This window comes from Pantherophis guttatus, chromosome 1, assembly GCF_059756535.1.
Source record: "Pantherophis guttatus breed Tessera chromosome 1, ASM5975653v1, whole genome shotgun sequence".
NCBI classification, from domain to species: Eukaryota; Metazoa; Chordata; class Lepidosauria; order Squamata; family Colubridae; genus Pantherophis; species Pantherophis guttatus.
The window spans coordinates 234,028,354-234,048,696 of record NC_142063.1 but is presented as its reverse complement, the minus strand read 5'-3'; the positions used below and the strand labels follow the sequence as shown (position 1 = coordinate 234,048,696).

The following is a 20,343-nucleotide window of genomic DNA, read 5'->3' as shown; positions in this document are numbered from 1 at the left end:
AGAAAAATAAATATATGATTTTATTACATAATAGTTAATAATTTTCTATTTCAACTATCTATGTAACCAACCTGTCAAATGAACGACCGTATGATGAGGACTTGTTAATATGAAGGTCTCTAGTGAGATGCCAAAGGACTGCAAACTTTGCATGAGCTTCCATTCTGATTTTCTACAAAACGAAGGAACAAATAAATTCATTCTTAATATAATCCATCAAATTGGGTAAGGAGAAAATTGTCTAAATGAGTAACAATCAATATAGCAGTAGTGTATTTCTTTCCTCATTATCAGTCTGAAAGAATAACAAGAACAATAATAATTTTAAACTGTCCAATCCAGAGCATTGTTGGTGGTTTACAACTGTATTTCTATGAAACGCAAAAAGAATTTTTACTTGCTGTAGTCATCAAGAATTTTAAAAATTACAATTTCATGAAATGGCAAGGAGCAAAACTATATCACAAGCAGCAATTTATCTTTGAAGCAGAAGAAAGGTACACTATACAAATTTCAGACTGACATCACCCCCCCCCCCACTACTTCCCAAGGTTGAGGAGCTATTTTTACGATTTTAAGACCTACACAGTATTCAACTGGTCCATTTATGCCAGGGTGGATAAAAATCAATGATTTTTTTTAAAAAAATAAAAAAAAAATCTGATTTTTTTGATTTAAATCGGATTTTTTGATTTAAATCGGATTTTTTTATTTTTATTGAATTTATTTTAATAAAAAACTTCTGGAGTAAAAATCTATCGTAAGGTAGTTTTCTATTTAAGATACATAAATAATTTAGTTTATTCAGCATGAAATGGAGCTTAGTTATGTAGCATGAGGCTGTATATTCTGCAACACTGGACCGATCGGTGAGTCAACAGTGGGTCAAAGGAGTAGCAGAGATGACAGTTGCTCTTTAAAAATTATGATTTAAATCGAGTTGATTTAAATCAAGCCTTTTTACTAGTGATTTAAATCATGATTTAAATTGTGATTTAAATCAACTCGATTTAAATCAAATCCACCCTGATTTATGCTGAAAGAATTTCTGACATCAGTATATTTAACTAGGAGCTAATTCTCCCCCTCGTGCACCCTCAAAAACCTGCTCCGAAGGGGACTGGAGGATCCAGTCAAAGGGTACATGGGGACCTACAGGAAGTTTGGATGGATGCTCATACAATAAATGCCCACCTAAAATTCCAAGACATAAAACAATGAGAGTCTCACATAGCAGTCAATGTGCTAGATCTGGACAGGTACAATCCAAGTCCAACTCTCATTTGTTTTGTTTTGTTTTTGTTTTTGTTTATTTGATTTATATGCCGCCCTTCTCCGGAGACTCAGGGCGGCTTACAATGCATTAAGCAATAGCCTTCATAAAGGACTCATTAGATGATAGAATTTACTAGAGTTTGAATAAGCTAGGACCAATAACCCTATTTTAGTAGAACATACTTAGAGTGATTGTTGCAGAAATTGAATATAGACATAGGTGCCATCTCAAACTCTTAGAAAAGCAGGATATATAATAATAATAAATAATAATAAATGAATAAAATAAGATTCCTATCAGTTGCATTAATAAACTTAAAAGTGAAGAAAACTGCCCAAACAATGATCAAGGCATTTCTAAACAACTCCAACACTAATCCTAATGAAAAAATAACTATCACAATTTCATTTCAGCAGTACGTGATTCTAAATATATTATTCACAAAGAAATTTGAAGTGAGAATGTTCAGAGTTGTATCCTGACACTCTTGTGAGACTGACATTATAAACTATTCAGCTCAGATTGCAAGTACTTTGTCACACGAGAAGGGTGAGATCTTGTAATACATAAAAAAATAGACTGTTATTTTAACTATTTCTTACTGAACATACCATGATATAAACAATGAATAAAACTATTCAGATATCATCTGGAGTGGGGAAGAGGAAAAAAGAGAGAAATGACATGAACTATCCATTTAAGAAGTAAACTAAATGCTGTAGCAGAACAAAATTAGAAGAGCAATCAAGGTTGCAAGAAGAAAATAAACATGGGAAAGGAAATTAGAAGAGGATACTACTCAGAAAAAAAAAAGAGATTTACCTTGTCTCTGTGGGTCAGCTGCTGACTGATAACATCCTCACAAATGCTAGAAGATGGAACTAGATTATGCAACTGGAAAAAAAGCTCCACACTCTTCTGATGGTATTGGGGTGTCCCATCACCCAGTTGGTCCCATAAAGTTAATGCCACATGCTTTGGAAAGTAAAACGGAATAATCACATAACTATTTGGTTTTTAAAAAAAGTTTCATCAGAGTAACCATTTAGTGATATCCTTTGGATGTTCTATTTCAGCTATTGATAAAAGTGGTAAACATTTCTGCTTGAACGCAATGCATTCTTATACATTAAATGCATTCTGATACAAGGGGAAAGCACTTTTGATACAATGCTTTAAAACCAGCATAATGGCTAAGGTAACTCAAAGGATCAGGAGAAAGTCTCACTCGATTATAGAGCTCTCTGAGTGACTTCAGACAAACCATTTTTTCCTTAGCCATTTTTCGAGCAGAGTTGATGTGATAAAGATTGCATATGATAAGATACTCATGTATGTCTTGAGTGAGATACAAACAGATAAACAAACAAACAATATTCAGCATCTATAATTCAGTCAACTCCCTCCTACTTCAGCTCATGTCACATCCTATAGCCGCGATGGCGAATCTATGGCACATGTGCCAGAGGTGGCACACAGTGCCCTCTGTGAGCACGTGAGCCGTCGCCCCAGTTCAGCTCCGCCACGCATGTGCACGTGCCTCCTGCTAGCCAGCTGATCTTCGGGACTCTGTCGCACATGCGCAGGGGACGGGGCGCATGCAGGGGGCCTGTGTGTACATGCACGGGGCGCATGCAGGGGACACGCACATGTGAGGGTGTCGGGGCATGTGCGGGGAGCACATATGCATGCATGGGTCGCATGCGGTGGACCGAATGTGCATTGCATTTTGGGGGTTTGGGTGCGCATGCGTGCATTTGCGGGCCCACGCACGCTTTGGGCACTCGGTCTGGAAAAGGTTAGCCATCACTGTCCTATAGTATTCCATAATCCCACTGCCAATTCAGAGGCAAGACTTTTCAAAGAGCAGAGGAAGAAAAAGCCCCAATACATATGTTTTTTTAACCAAGCCTATATAAAGCACAGAAGTAAACTTTGTGAAATGGTAATTCAAACTAGAAAGTTTTGTATTCCAACTAAACTTCTTAGGGAATTATACTTAATCCTGAATCCCAGCAACATTATTCTGATAAATCTAGTCAGTAAAATAGTAATAATTTTTAATGTGGAGAAAAAAATAGAATAAAATTGTGCACTATCAAGGAAAAGGACAGATTTAATAATCATCATCATCATCATCACCACAGAACAGGAGATCAGAGTGATTCTCCTCCTGACCCTTTCTCCTCCAGCTCCCCATGAATCCTCAGAAATTGTTCTGGAGATTCTGATGGAAAGTGGGAGGAAAGGACGAGGGATAAAAACCAAGGGAAATTTTGTTTACCTAATGGTACAGATACAGGTGGTCCTTGACTTACGACCACAATTGAGCCCAAAATTTCTGTTGTTAAGTGAGGCATTTGTTAAATAAGTATTGCCCCATTTTACGACCTTTCTGGCCACCATTGTTAAATGAATCACTGTAGTTGATATGTTAGTAACCTGGTTGTTAAGTGAACCTGGCTTCCCTTGCTTGTCAAAAGGTCGCAAAAGGTGATCGCATAATGTTGGGATACAGCAATGGTCATAAATATGAACCAGCTGCCAAGCATCTGAATTTTGATCACATGATCATGGGAATGCTACGAAGGTCAGTCATAACTGTGAAAAATGGTCATGAGTTATTTTTTTCCCCAGTTCCGCTGTAACTTTGAACAGTCACTAAATGAACTGTTGTAAATTGAGGACTACCTGTACTGTTCTTGATGCTGATAATACAAGCACTCCAAATCAGCTCTTAACTATTAAAAAAACGTTATGAATGATCTCCCCTACCTTGAAAAAATCCGTCTTTTCAGCCATATATCTGAGGTTGCCTTGAATAAGAGGAGGTCTGATAACGACAGCTACTCTTCCCTGGCTTGGACTCAGAGGCTGCGCTGTTTCTACACCATTCCGGTTTTCTCCAGTGACCACAGCAATTGACTGAGTCAATCCAACTAAGTCCATTATTAAAGAAATAGTAATGCTTTGGACACCAAAATCATTTGCTTGCCTGCAAGCATTCATAAGGGTCTGGAGCCACAAAAGGGGCTGCTCTTGCTCACAATCTGGAAAAAAAAAGAAATATATTTGTATTATATACAAATATAAATGCATTATATATATATTTACATCTTATTATATTTCATTTACATCTGGATAATATTCTTTCCCTCTTGCTTATCTACTCAACTATCACCACCACTATATGACTTCATTTATAGTTTTGGGATATCTAATAGGATGGATGATGAAAGAAACAGCATAATTTTTCAGTTTGGTAACCTTTAATGAAGGGCAAGATGGAAAGTGCATTCAGCTTAGAGAATTCTAATCAGACAATAGTTTGTTTACGGTTAATTATGCCTTTTTCATATAGTACCTTTGCTAGCACCTTAACACGTAAATCTTCGGTTTTGAAACTCACGACCCAAAAACCATTTGTGATAGTAATTAAAGGGGGAAAAAAAATCTTATTAACTATTCATTAGACATGTTGTCCTATCTAAAATAGCTTCTTAGTATGTGACCAGCATCTAAATTTGTGATATGTAAAGATTAAACAGAGAAGAAACGACAATATAGAAGAGAGAAGTAAAATGGGGCAAATGAATGTACTCGAGGACTATTCTACTTATATCATTAAGACATTCTGCATTCTGATTTACAGATGCTATTAAAAACAAAAGTGTAGGTGGGGGAGGGATTGTGTCTGAATTTTCAGACCTATATGAATTTATATAGATAATAACGAAAAACTAGGCATAAAATGCCTTTATTTCATTTCAGGTTTATGATGGACACATAACATTATGGTGCATTGAGCTTTTGCAAATACAGCAACTATAATCTGTTGGAAAAAGCAAAGCCAATATTGGATAATAAAGCAAAGCACAACATATAATGTATAGCAAAAAGTAATACAAACTTAAATGGCCGAAAATACTGATGTTAAAACTTGAACATGAGTTCAAAGAAAAACCCAGACTGATTATATAGTATTAAAAACAGAATCAGATGTCACATATAAGAATGGACTTGGAGAAGAAACTGTAGCCATTTTTAAGACTCTAGAACAGCTTTCCACAATTCAGAGACTGTGTAGATTCAACCACAAGAATTTCTAAGTCAACATGGAAAATTATAAAAGAAGTCCTCACATCTGGAAATCCCTGAAGTTAACCTAGAACATGATCAAAGAAGAAAAACTCCTAGATTTCTTAAAGATTAATAAAACTGTACTATTATTAGTCTCCTCCTCTCCATTGAAAAGTTTTAGTTTCAAGTGTATCACCCAAAAGCTTTTCATTATGTGAACGAACCCTTACTCATTGGTCACCCATTAGCAATTGATGTATGCCATCCAGATTCCACTACAGCAGGGCTACTTATAAATTCAAATATTTTTTTAAAAAGTGTAGCTTGGACTCTGCAGCCAATCAGTCTATTGCAAGGCATAATTTGTAGCTACTATGTTGTGGCAACAATGTTTGTAATATAGCACCTCTACTTGTTTCATTTCTAGAGAGAGACCTGAGTGTCTGGGGCTTGAATAAACAGGGGAAAACAGGGGAAACGGGGGAAAATAGTTTGACTAACAATTAGATTAAATTATGCTTGAGTGGATTAGCAGGTCCAAACAACATACTTCTTTGATTAATTGTGTTATGCAAATCTGACCAATGTCAGTATGTCATAAACATGCACTAAAATGTAAAGATGTGCACTTAACTCAATGTCATGTTATGTGAACTCTGATGGATGCTAATATGCTAAATACACATTAGTCTGGAGCAGACTTCCAACTGATTCTCAAAATTAAGCCTCAGAATCTCTCTTCTATTCTAGTTTCCATTCAAAGGAAACATTGTTTGTCTTTGTTTACATAAAGCAGGGGGAAAAAGCAATGTAGAAATAATCTCCCTCTTCCCGCCAAATCCCAAGGTTCAGTCAAATATATATAAAAAAAACTTAGCTATCATACACATCATTACTCACCAACATCTGCTTTCTCTGGATGGATTTCAGAGGTATGGTTTCCTTCTGCAATGTAAACTGGAAAACTTGAACATTCAAGAAAGAGCTGACATGCAGCAATGAATGCAGAGAGGTACTCTTTTGGTGTTGTCTTCTTAGCTGTTTTTTTCCCTCTGGATGCATCTCCTTGGGACTCTCTTGTGCACTGTGCAGTCTCTCCTTTCCCTCTTACAAGGTCCTCCTGAATCCCTGTTGCCAAAGGCCGAGACAATGAATTGCTTGGAATGATGTAGAGGTTGATAAATCTGGTTAAAAACTGTTGGACATATTCCAAGCAGCACTGCATTGCAGTCTTTTGAATTGTCATTGTCTTCCCACTTCGAGATCCTGTCCCTTGGGTCAACTTGGACGGAGGCTGTACGATGGTTTCCTCTGAACCCACTGTTGAGGCAGACTCTGTCTCGGAGGAGGCACTGCCCATAAGGGGGATGGCAGGTACTCCGGGACCCCCACTCAACATCCTGTCAATCTCTTCAGTTGTATCCGCTTGGTATTGTACAAACTCAGTAAATCCACTTTCAGATGATCGACTGCTTGGGGGATTTTCTCCATCCTCAAATACGTCATTGGGATTTTCTACAGCAACAAGGGGCATCTACACAAGACAGAAGAAGATTAAGATTTAAATAGCAGATAAAGTGGTCCTTCTCTCTTTTTAGATCACAAGTAAAAGGCAACTGCAAAAGTCTATTTTTTTTTCTTATTGTATACTTCTACAACTTATTTTAGAACTTTAATGATCCTCACTTTCAATTTACAAGTCCCACATAAAATTCAGACTGAGGCAATCCTGTTCAATACTATGTGGTCTCTGCATTCTAGAATAACATGAAGTAGGCTGATAACATTTCCTTAAGGAAGTTAATGGCTCATAAATTAAGTAAAGTCTCACTGAATTCTAGTGTATGAGAAACTTTGAGTCTGAACTATTTGAATCAAGTTGAATATGACTATTAAATTATTCGATGCACTTTGATAGCAAATTACATCTAAAGTGATATGTTTGAATCTACAGAAGTGTTTAGCACTAGCGCTTAGACTTATATACCGCTTCATAGTGCTTTACAGCCCTCTCTAAGTGGTTTACAGAGTCAGCCTATTGCCCCCAACAATCTGGGTCCTCATTTTAACAACCTCGGAAGGATGGAAGGCTGATTCAACCTTGAGCCTGGTGAGATTTGATCTGCCAAATTGCTGGCAACTGATGATCAGCAGACGTAGCCTGCAGTACTGCATTCTAACCACTGTGCCATCACGGCTCATTTACTAAATCTGAAGCCTTTCTGTTCTGTTTAGTACTAAGGCATTATTGTGATTATCTCTCCATATAATTTTATGTAGTTTGCCTTCGGTTTTGCAGGCCACTTTGTCAACAAAGCCTGCCAAAACAAGCTTTTGGAAAAGGTTTCATATTAACTAATAAAAGGAAGGCCTTTATCTAATGTAGCAGAGCAGTACAATTCCTATACACAGAGGACAAGTAGTGGTGCAGTTCAAGAACCAGATATATTTGTGGCTTCAGAGCCATCGTCATTTTCTCCAGAGAAAAAAAAATTATTCAGAGCCTGATCTGATTTTTGCCTAGAGGCTAGATGAAATGCTCTTGGCTATGATATAATTCTGTCTTATTTTCCTGCTAATAGTTTCTTCTGTCTTCAACTTTGTTTTTCAACTTATGAATTGACAAAATTAAAATAGGCCAGGCCTGTACTTATGGTTCCATTTATAACAAAATTAACATTTAAAAATATATTCCATCAGTAATCATAACTGTTATCTGACTAAATTAAATATTTATATTTAATAAGTTCAAATATAAAATAATTATGAGCAAGTCAGATTATGCATACTGTTGTTGCTGTTATTATGTTATTTTCAATTTTTATTGACAGTAGCATAAAAATAAATTCTGTATACACTTCAAATCCCCCCCCCCAAAATTATTTTTATCTCCCCTCTCCTACTTTTCCCTGTAACTTCAAAATGTTAGACATTGAAAACCGAAGAGGTTAGCAATACTAAGGTTTCGTTATCTTTAGCTTCAAGGAAATGTGGTATTGCTCTATTGGCTGTAGGGCAGGAAATGACTTCTAAACTTTCTTCTGTTACTAGAGACAATGAAAACAAGCTTCCAAGCTATGTTGCTGGGGAACATAGAGTACCCAAGACAGGCTTTAGCACAGAAAATGTACAAACAAGATAAGATCTCAGAGATAGTGATAACCTACCTTTTCCTCCTGAACAAGGGTGTCAAACTCGATTTCATTGAGGACCGCATCAGGGTTGTGTTTGACCTCAGGGGGGCGGGGTGTGTGTGATCAGAGGGGCGTGGCCAGCTCAACATCACTTGTGTCAGACGTATCTGTGGCAGCCCGAGCGCTCTGCCACCAAAAACGGGCTTCTGAGCTCTGTTTCCAGCTGCGAGGGCCTCCTGTAACCCTCTGCCAGCGAAAACGGAGCTCTGTTTCCACTGGCAAAGGCATTGTGGATCGGTCCCTTGGTGTTTCCCAGGTGGCCCTGCAGGCCAGATCTAAGCACCCTGCGGGCTGGATCCATCCCGCGGACCTTGAGTTTGACATCCCTGCTCTAGAAGATCACTGACTTTCAAACAGTAGAATAATAGTTAAGTTGACAACTTACCTTTATATATATATATATATATATATATATATATATATATATATATATATATATATATATATATATATATATATATATATATATATATATATATAAAGCTACTCTGTAATCTTTAAGCAAAACAAGAACATTTGCAGAGTTACCTTTTTCTCTTCCCATTCTTTGAGAGCATTGTGTCTGTTTGGTAACTGTAGAACACCATCAGTACCGGCAGATAACAGTGGAGGTTGAACTTTGCTAAGAATCTTTGAGCAGAGTTTCAAGGAATCGGTCAGCTCACACAAGTGCAGTGTCTGAAGATGGCTTGTCAGTGCAGAGATCATTCTAAGTAAAAGCTGAGGCAGGTGTTCTGTTTGTATTTCAATATAGGTTTCCTAAAAACAAAATAAAAAGCACATTATTAAATCATCCCTCTTTTATTAATCTAGTGAATTGTAACTACAATGTAAATGTGCAAATTCCAGAAATTGTTTTTTTAAAAAAAGAAGTAATATATTAAATTATATTAATAACTTAATCCAGAAGACAGATAACATTTCCAGACTTCTCTTTAATATAGGAAAACCTCACTAAATTTGATGGGTTATAACAAGGGGGATTGGGGATTGGAGGGGCCAAAGCAAATAGACAGGCATGGACACCTTCCAAAACAGGGACTTTAAGAGCAACAGAAACCGATGCTGTGTTGCTTTGACTGATTTCCCTCTCAGTTCCACTCAACACAGTTTAGTTCATTCAAAAAATTCCTGAACTGACGGAGGCTTTAGGAGCCAGGTGAAAACTGAGAAAATGTCAGAAGAACAAAAGGAAAGGGAGGGCCTTTTATTATTTATTTTATTTATTTATTTCGCCAAGCATGTATTAGATAACAGATATAAGTATAAACATAATTATGAATACATGAAATGGATACAAATAAAAGGAAACATTAGGACAGGGACGGTAGACACACTGGTGCGCTTATGCACGCCCCTTAAAGACCTCTTAGGAATGGGATGAGGTCAACAGTAGAGAGTGCAAGGTTAAAGTTTTGGGGGTTTGGGGAAGAAACCACAGAGTCAGGTAGTGCATTCCAGGCATTAACCACTCTGTTACTGAAGTCATATTTTCTGCAATCGAGTTTGGAGTGGTTTACCTTAAGTTTGTATCTATTGTGTGCTCGTGTATTGTTGTGGTTGAAACTGAAGTAGTCATTGACAGGTAGGACATTGTAGCAGATAATTTTTTGTACTACGCTTAGATCAGATCGAAGGCGGCGTAGTTCTAAGTTGTCTAAGCCCAAAATTTCAAGTCTGGTGGCATAAGGTATTCTATTTCTTTTCAGAAAACTTACATGAAATACAGACTTACTGTATATCCTACACACATTCTTCACATCTATGTACAGATAAATATACATAAATAAACATATTCTAGCACACAAAAGAAATCAGCACAACCTTTTAAAGAATTTTAGAAGTGATGACTTTTGAGTAATTCTCATGCATTTCTTAGACTTTCTTTAAAGCAATGAAAACATTATCTGGCTGATTCCTTCTTCTCAAATCAATATATTGTTCATTGAAAATATGAAAAATTATTCACATATTATAAATATTTTATTTATTCTGTTAATAATAATCACTTGAAAACAGGTTAATAATGGAAATTGACAGTTCAGGAAGGATGGTCTGATACAGCAATTTCGGTTTTCTCACAAGGAATTTTACAAAATGTATACTGTCAGAGGTGCATGCAAAGGATTGTTTTTAATTGAAAAAACAGTAAGAATTCCGTACCTGACAAAGCACTCTCATACTTCTAGTAGGCTTTGAAATGAAAAAGCAAAGAATTTGAAGATAAAAGAAAGATAATAGGGAAAAAGCATTTTCAAGAACTTCCATTAATATATAGTGTTATCCAACAGGTATTTGCGATACATGCAAAAGAACTACTGTTATCTAGCAGATTTAACAAAAAATTAATCTACAGTCAAAGCAGAATAGTAATGAGAAATTTGGAAAAAGAGAAATTACTGTGACAAGAAGTGAAACAGATGCTACATGTAAAGAAATCTAGTCTCCACCTTATAATCTCTAATTGTTAATGCAATATTATTTATTATCTGACTTAAAGTCAAAGACTTCTCTAGCCCATCTATTTTATAAAACAAAAGACAACTATTAGGAAGACTATAGTCAGAATGAACAAAGGGAATCTTACCAAAGAGACTATATCCAACAAAAAATCAACCAGAAGGCAGAAGTTGGTAAGAGGGAATTCAGCAGGTTCACTAGCACCTCCAGGCACGGCCTGTAATCGAGCATGCAGAGTCCGCCTATGAATTCAAGCAGAGTTTAGGCATTGGTAGCACAGCATCTGCAGGACTAGAAACTGTAAGTAGATGTCTTAATGATTTTTTAAACTATTATTTTATAATGTAATAAACATGGTATTTATTTATTTATTTTATTCAATTTGTATACCGCCCTTCTCCTAGTAGACTCAGGGCGGTGCACAGCCAGAACTAAAACACATATCAATACAAAATTTAAAATTATTAAAAGAATTACATACTTTGGCCCAAATTTAAAACAGTTTGAATTAAAACCCATTGACAAATTAAAAGCTAAAAAACTAAAAAAGACTAAAAAAGGTATATAAGGTATATACTCTTATGTATAAAATATAACTCTTTATGTTATAAATATGGTTATTTTTGTTTTAAAAGGCTTATCAATGTTTTATTTATTTATTTATTTATTTATTTATTTATTTATTTATTTATTTTTCATATTTCTATGCTGCCCACTCTCCGAGGACTCTGGGCGGCTTACACCAAAGACAGTATATTAAATAGCATATTTATTTATGTATTTGCATTATAGTTTTTAACTTGTTTTTTTATTGGATTGTTGTTTTAGTTGTTGTAAGCTACTCAGAGTCACTTAGGTAAGATGGACAGCCCTACAAATCAAATCAACCAATAAACGACAATAAAGCAGCAGTGTAAATAACAGAACTGTATTTCAGCTTCAAACAAAAAAATAAGTCTTCAAATATATTTCTTTAAATCAGAATTTGAAACAAGCAACACGAGAGTTTGTGTTTCTGTTTAATCATTATTATTATTTTCCAGGGTTAGGCTGAATCTCCTGCCCTTTACAAACTCACTATTTTGCAGAGTTCCCTAACTTTCCAGAACAATTTCTCAAAGGGCAAAATGCTGCGCCTTGGTGGCGCAGCAGACTAAAGTGCTGTTAAGTAGCACCAGCTGTCTGCAATTACTGCAAGTTCAAATCTCACCAGGCTCAAGGTTGACTCAGCCTTCCATCCTTTCGAGGTAGGTAAAATGAGGACCCGGATTGTAGGGGCAATAAGCTGACTTTGTATAAAAAAGAACACTGCTTTGGGGGGGCTGAAAGCCCTACTAAGCAGGTATATACAAAAGTATGAAGGCTATTGCTTAACGCATTGTAAGCCGCCCTGAGTCTCCGGAGAAGGGCGGCATATAAAATCGAACCAATAAATAAATAAATAAATAAATAAATAAATAAATAAATAAATAAATAAATAAATGTTTTAGCAGGGAGTTAAAAATCACTTCCTGTCATTTTTTTCCCCAGAATCATGCTTCATAACCTTCAGCACTGATTGCTAACTTGTGCATCTGAAAGGATCATTGTAGATTAAGCACACAAACAGACTTTCACATATCCTAAAACCAATGCCTTTCACTAGAGTCAAGTATATTTTGAAGATCAAGACAGAAATTATGTGATAGCATGGTCGGTGCACACACTCTCAAAAGAATAAAGTAACACCTTCTGCATCAGTCCCTTCTAAAAGACAGATCACAGTGAATATTTGGAATTATGCAGCTTTTCTTTCCTTCAGATAAGAAATGAACCAATTATTTTATTTTCTCAAAGAATATGAAACCCTATTTATAAAACATGCGGAAGAGACCTTCATGCTACAGTAGATAGACAATGGCTAAAATGAAGATGATGATTTATAAAATATACATTTTCAACAGTAATATAAAAACACTTCTATGAAATGTACCTTACCTACAGCATTCTTCAAACCAACGGGCTATGTAGTCCCACATATAATAAGGCTCAAAAGAATTAAACAGAAGATTGGCAGTTTTAATCAGCTCTGCTGTTTTCTTATTTTCCCTCAATTTGCTGAAAGAAAAGCACAACAGCTCAGTGAAATATGTACATAGTCAACCATCTATATTTCTAATTCAAATGTATTTCTTTGTTACTTAACAGCAAAGTTTCATGATATCACCATCCTTTCCTCCCAAGTTTTCTGGCTCTCTTTCACTTTTACCATCTTTTCCACATAGGACATTTCATAATACTTCTTCTATATTAAAAAAAAAAGCATTGCATAAAGTGTGAAAAATAAAAATGTCAGCTGTCCGTCATGAACTTCCTGGAACTCATGTGTAAGAAAGTGGCTGAAGAAGTTGAAAAAAAATACTCTTCTGCTGATAACAATTTTTCAGCAGTCCCACATTCATTTAACTTCATGAATGTGACAAGAAGTAAAGGAAATACCAGCAGTGGTAGCAAAGCATTAAAGCCCAAAAGAGCACAATAAGGTGGCAGAAAACCAGAGAGAAGTAGGATCCTTACTAATGACTCAGGGTACTTTATAATATTAGCCAACCTTTACTGTGTAACTGTAACCTGATTAATCTGGTTTGTATTCAGAAGCTAACTGGGGTCTGGTTAATATCTGGATTGGGGACCACCTGGAAATATCGGAGCTGCAGACTCAAGTAAGAAATCAAAACACATCTCAAAAGAAGGCAATGGCAAATCTCCTTGTGGGCCAAGGAGGAAAAATGTCAGGAAAAATTGTCCAAAATCCACAATGATCACTCCCCAATTTTCTGCATACTTCCTCCCCCCACTCCAAATCAGCATGGAAGCCGGCTATTCGCAGAAAACTAATTAACAGCAGCCTTCTATTCCTGGGAGAAACTGAATGATTAGGGTTATGGCAGCAATTTCTTTCTACCCCCCTCCTCCTAATCACCTGCTTAGTTGAGTATGATCCTTACTGAAGGAAGACTCCATCTGAAGATCCAGTTCCGCTTTGCACTGGGTGTATAATGTCCTAAATACTTCAATCAATACATCTTCTAATATTACAGGTCCTAAAAAACAAGGGAAAGAATTGCAATTATATTGATAAATTATCTGTATGTATTTTTATTGTTATGAACAAATTTCCGGAAATCCTGAAGAGATTTGATCAGCATATTTTCTTTTACTGCAGTTGAAGTGCTGAGAAAAGAATATCTGCACTATAAAGCTGATTCTTACAAGGAAAACAAATAATTGTGCATTCACTGTATGAATATTTACTAGTTTATGTCTCATTGATTTCAATTACTAAATGTAATTACTAAGTGTACTAAGTGAAAGGGTCCACTGACATAATTGCAAAGTGTTTACATACATTTTATTTCAGGCACTTACGTCACTAATACTATAGCAATAGCAATAGCACTTAGACTTATATACCACTTCATAGTGCTTTTACAGCCCTCTCTAAGCAGTTTACAGAGTCAACATATTGTCCCCAACAATCTGGGTCCTCATTTTACTGACCATGGAAGAATGGAAGGCTGAGTCAACCTTGATACCTATGATACTAAATGACTGGGCAAAATAATTTTTACACTAATAGCTGGAATAAAAATGCTCTGAAAACTGTTGAAAATTGATATTTTGGTATTGGAAGTACAATGCACTAATAGGATACCTATCATTGTGTTTGTTTTATGAATTCTTAACATTTGCATATTACCATCAGTACTTAATCTACAATCTTGGTTATCCCTAGTGTCATTTTTCTTGTATTACTTATATGATGTGTATTTTTACTGAGATTTGACCCCAAATTTTCCTGCTGATGTATCTCGCTTCATTTACATCCCTACAGTGCTAGACAGTTGTTAGATCCCCTAATAATTTCCCATGATTGTTACATAAGCACAGTTTTAATCTTTCCCAGCACTCCCCTGGACTAGCACCAACTTTTCTACTCTACTCTATGACAATAACTCTGCACCACCAATCTACAGGGTAATAGGTTGGCAACAGCATTTGAAGACAGGGCAAAAGGAACAGTAATTTGGACGACAAGAGGTTAGGAGGAAAGGCTGACTATAAAATCAAGATTACTGTTTCATTTATAATGTATGAATACATGTACTTGGAAAGTCCAAGCTAGTTTTTTTTTTATCTAGGATCCAGTCTAATTCCACATTTGCCATATGCTCAAACACACAAATTAATATTTAGTTACCTAGCTCAGGTTTGTCCAGTAAACTGATAAGAATCCGAAAAGGCTTTAGATCTTGCATCAATGTGCTCTCTTCGCTATGCACATTGACTTGCAGAATTCCCACCATAGCCTGTAAGAGAAGAAACTTTAAAATCAAAGCATTTTTATGCATTTATGAGAATTTAGGCTAAATACAAGGTCACATATAAATCTGGTTAATGGGAAGAAATCCATGGAAGGAATATGACATAAGAAAGGGTTGTGGAAGACAGTTACTTATTCCCTTTTTCCTTTGTGCCTCCCCTACTGCCATTCACACTTCACAGGGCTGTCAGTGAAGACCACCTTAAAACTACCACTGGTGCAAAATGGAGTTGCCTAGATGCTTACTGGATAATCATGGCATTGCCACATTATCTTTCTGTTATGGGAGCTGCACTGGTTATTTGTTTGTTTCCAAGTGCAATATGAAGTACTGATTAATATTTGTAGTCTTAAATGTCTCAGGGCCTGTGTAATTTAGAAGCTACCTATTCCAAGTGAATTCTGCCCACCCAATCTGGTTGAATAAAGTGCCTGCTAAAAGTTACATGAGACAGAGAAGGTGGCCACTTTGACAGCTCCCTTCCCTTGAAACAACTTACTCCCCAGGAAAGTTTGGCCCTCATTCATGGTTTCCTATAGAATAATTAAGATCTGGATTTTCCAGTAGTCCTATGATATTTAAACAGCTACACAAAGATCTGCACCATTATTGTTGGTACTGTTGTAGTTATTGTAATAGTATTACAATACTATTATATTGCTATTTTTATTGTAGTCTGGTTATTTTATGCAGTGTCTACTCTAGAACTTCTTCAGTAAGCCAGTTTATAAATCTAACAAATATATTTGGGGAAGAGCAAAATCCATCATGATCTTCCTCAGTAGGAGATCTTGCTGCATGTTCATCTTTTCTGTTTATAGAACCTGTTCTTTGGTGTAGGTGTAGGTGTATTTTGAATACACTCATGGCATTCTTGGGGACTGAACTGTATAGTGTATCCCAACAACTCTAAGACTATTCTGTGGGAGAAGGATACTTTATATATCACATTACATAACTGACAATCCATGTTCAGTTTAATGTGATTTGCCAAGATTTATTCCTGATGCTATAGCAAAAAAGAGCACACGATGAACAACTTCAGCACACAGAAAGTAATACAACACAGATATATCTTTGTCTGCCCAACATACATAAACGTATTACCTGAACTAGCATTTCCTTAGAGAATGTATTGAAGTAGTATGTTGCATGCTCTTCAGGATTACTATTTCGTGTACTTCTAGGTCCTGTAATAGCCCCATTGTTATCAAAACCTTCAAGCAAATAAAAACAAAAGCCCAATCAATGCTATGCTTAGGCAAACCAAGAACAAGGAACAGGGAGCACAAGATCTGAGTTATGAGAACTCACCATTTTGCCGTCCAAATAATGTTGGCAAGAGGAAAGACCATTTTAAGTTAAATTTAATAAAAGGAAACCAATTTAATAAGAGCAAAATATAAGGCTTTTTTTTATCTATAAAGATTCCCAAATGCCAAAGTTAATTTTATGAAGACTCCATGCTTTTATTTCACAAGAATTCAAGTCACTGAAATAGTACCAATTTTGCAAAAAGCACATGCACATTTATGAACATGTAAAGTATCTGAATCCTAAAGATGCTTTGTGAGGATTACTTTGCCCTAACTCTTACAAAAATCCTGCAATATGTAAATGTACTATAGAGAATAATAAGACTGTAGATGACATATAATGGTGAACTGCTTCAGATCAACAAATTAAGGAACTACACTGCTAAATATTATATGAATATAAAATCATATTGTTGTATTGTATTGCTTTGTATTATATTCTGATTATTTTACATGATGCCTAGAGCCTCTGGAGTAAGGTAAGTTAAAAATGCTATCAATACATCAAATAAAGAATAGTTTGGAGAGAAGAGCTAAATCCACTGTCATCTTTCCCAACAGGTGATATTGTTCATGTAAATAAGTCCATAAGACATCTCCCCTCTTTGTGTGTGTGTGTGTGTGTGTGTGTGTGTGTGTGTGTGTGAGAGAGAGAGAGAGAGAGAGAGAGAGAGAGAGAGAGAGAGAGAGAGAGAGAAAGAGAGAGGGAGGGAGGGAGGGAGGAGGGAGAGGGAGAAAGGGAGAGGAAGCGGGAGAGGGAGAGGGAGGGAGAGAGAGAGAGACTCATGACATTCTTGGCAGCTGAACTGTGGGGTATTTATTTATTTAATATATTTGTATGGCAATTTATTCTGTAGCACAACTCTGGGTGCATTACAACCACAGTAAAACTACAAAACTATAAAACTACAGGTAGTCCTTGACTTGTGACTGCAACTGAGCCCAAAATTTCTGTTGCTAAGCGAGATAGTTGTTAAGTGAGTTATTCCCCATTTTACAATCTTTTTGCCACAGTTGTTAAGTGAACACTGCAGCTGTTAACTTAGTAACACAGTTGTTAAATGAATATGGCTTAGTCATTGACTTTGCTTGCCAGGAGGTCGCAAAGGGTGATCACATGACCCTAGCACATTGCAACCGTCATAAATATGACTCAGTTGCCAAGTACCTGAATTTTGATTACATGACCACGGGGATGCTGCAACAGTAGTAGTAGTAAGAGTGAAGAGGAGTCACTTTTTTCAGTGCTGTTGTAACTTTGAACAGTCACTAAATGAACTGATGTAAGGCAAGGACTACCTGTATATTGTCTCACAAGCACATACAATTTCCAAGTTATTGCCAGTTAGTGGAAATCTTGTTGACAAAATCAGTCTAGCTACCATATACATAATTCAATACAAGATTGGTATTTCGAAACTGGAAGTCTTTGTGCATGAAATGGCTGAACATGAGAAAGCATTTAATTTACATGGTTACAGAACAAGGCCTCATTTTATAATCTTTAAAACTATTGTTTAGATTTGTCATCAGAAATGAGCTCAGAAATTTTGAGTTGTTTCAATCCAAAAGTTCTATTCTCCTTTGGTTCAGTCTTGTGATTAAATTAGAGACTGCATTTTGAATGAACTGAAGTCTCCCAACTGAGAAGAGATGATCCCGTAAGTACCAAGCCATGTAGGATTTTAAAGGTGACGTCCAGCACCTGGAAGCAAATTGGTAGCCAATGCAACTATGGGAGCAATGGTGTTACATGCACCAAACAATCTGAGCCATTAATTACCCACACAGCTGCAGTGACACTCCCCTGTTATTTCTGAATGGGGGAGGGGGGGAACCCTCTAGGAACAGGATAAATTTATGTCTGAACAGCAAACCCAATAGTCTCTATTAAAAAGGTTAGGCTCAGTAAATGAAGTGGTAGAGGAGGGTAAGAAGCAGGCATGTCAGAGGGAAGAAAGTAAGAAATGATACTGACAGAGTATTGAGGACCATTGGGACTCCCCAACAAACCTGACAATGTTGGTCTCCCAGTTAAAAGCTAGGAACAATTCTAAATCTGGAAGAGACTTCACCTAACCTAGCACCCACCAAATATGCTGGAATTATTCCCGGTCAGCATAGTCAATTTCTGTGAGGATTCCAGACTGGGAAAGGCTAATCTAATAAAAGTATCCAAAAATTATACCTCTAAAGTCTGTGTAGAGAAAGCAGAACCTGGAACTGGAATAATTACCATATCAAACAAGTTTCTCACTATTAATAAGGTCTCTTTTGCACAAATTTAATTTGGGAAGATAACTAAATATGTTGATGATTTTTTGTGAAAACTTTAAATGCATTCTTTAAACTATTTTTGATTTTGAAAATAATTAAACAGAAAATTTGCAGAATATGTAGCTCCAATTGCAAACAGTTACAGCAGCCATCTCCCAACAATAAGATGATTAGAACTTACGTGGCCTATTATATTTACGATTAGTAACAAAAACTGGTGAGTGTATATGTGTGTGTGTGTGTGTGTGTGTTTTTGTGTGTAAGTGCACATGTGCCTGCCTTTGAATCAATTTTTGACTCATGGAGACTACCAAGTCAAGTCTATATGGTTTTCTTGGCAAAAGTTTTGGAAGTGGCTTGTCATCTCTTTTTTCCTAGGCTTCAGACAAAGTGATTGGCTTTGTGCCTAAGGCGAGACTAGACCTCATGATCTCTTGTTCAACCACTATACCAATGGCTCTTATTGATTCAATTATTTTGCATTAGTGTTCATATGTTAAATAGTATTCTTTGATTTTTCATTAAAATCCCGTACTTTTGTTTAGGATTTTTTGCAGATTGAAAAGTAGATTGCACATTTCAAATACAAATGATATATGCATAGATATAAATAAATATATAAATCCTATAACCTACCTAGAAGCCAGGCATAAAGCCTCCTATTGAGTGACATGTCTCTGCGTAGCACTACATGAAGAGATGCTGAAAGAATTCGGATCATGTCTGGGCGTGTTGCCTAAAATTGGGAATGTCACATTTAAACAAGTGTCACATTCAAAAACTTTATTATATGATGGAAATATGATTTTCTACTTCACTTTCAAGCACCAATAGAAATTTATATGGGCTACAATTGAAATATGAATGCATCTTTTTTATCTTTAGTAACAAGATATAGGTGAAAATATCATAGCCCTCAAGTACAAGACTTAAAAATAATTAGCATGAGAAAAGACATATTTTTCTTCTTACCCCACAAGGTTAAAGCAAACCTGAATAGTCAAGTTTACATAATCTAAGCACAGACACTGATTCAAAATACCAAAAGCAGTTTTCAACAGTAAATTTCCAGAAATGAAATTAAACAACATGCTATAAAATGTAAAGTGGTCGAACATGCTCAGTTATATAAGAAGCAGCTACTGAAGCAGCCACAGCAACCTAGAAAAAGATTCATCTGCTTTAATGATAAGAGCCATTTCCCATGTTTTTCTGTACATTATGAAGCATCAATTTTGAAGAATTTGTAGTGTCATTTTTATACTAGAAATGTGACTAAGAAGCAGGATGGCTGGAGTAAACAGGATTATATTTTTCCATGAAAAAGCATGGCTCTGGAATGCCATTTCCAAAGCACAGCAGTCTTATGAGAGCTG

The 20,343-nt window shown here is 36.1% G+C and overlaps 1 protein-coding gene across 5 annotated transcripts in view; it reads right to left on the bottom strand.

Annotated features, from left to right (window-relative positions):
- DOP1A (DOP1 leucine zipper like protein A) overlaps positions 1-20,343 on the bottom strand; it is a 56,461-nt gene that overhangs the window by 21,197 nt on the left and 14,921 nt on the right. For 2 of the 5 annotated variants that reach the window (XM_034431832.3, XM_034431833.3), the window contains exons 7-18: positions 19,604-19,703; positions 16,482-16,591; positions 15,251-15,359; positions 13,973-14,093; positions 12,988-13,107; positions 11,138-11,252; positions 10,714-10,743; positions 9,079-9,309; positions 6,257-6,890; positions 4,052-4,326; positions 2,099-2,251; positions 72-172 (exon numbers count right to left, since the gene is read on the bottom strand). In XM_034431832.3, coding sequence (XP_034287723.2) covers positions 72-172; positions 2,099-2,251; positions 4,052-4,326; positions 6,257-6,890; positions 9,079-9,309; positions 10,714-10,743; positions 11,138-11,252; positions 12,988-13,107; positions 13,973-14,093; positions 15,251-15,359; positions 16,482-16,591; positions 19,604-19,703 — 2,099 coding nt within the window. The remainder of the gene's footprint in view (positions 1-71; positions 173-2,098; positions 2,252-4,051; positions 4,327-6,256; positions 6,891-9,078; positions 9,310-10,713; positions 10,744-11,137; positions 11,253-12,987; positions 13,108-13,972; positions 14,094-15,250; positions 15,360-16,481; positions 16,592-19,603; positions 19,704-20,343) is intronic. The other 3 variants (XM_087882542.1, XM_060689141.2, XM_087882541.1) reach the window with 2 other exon arrangements.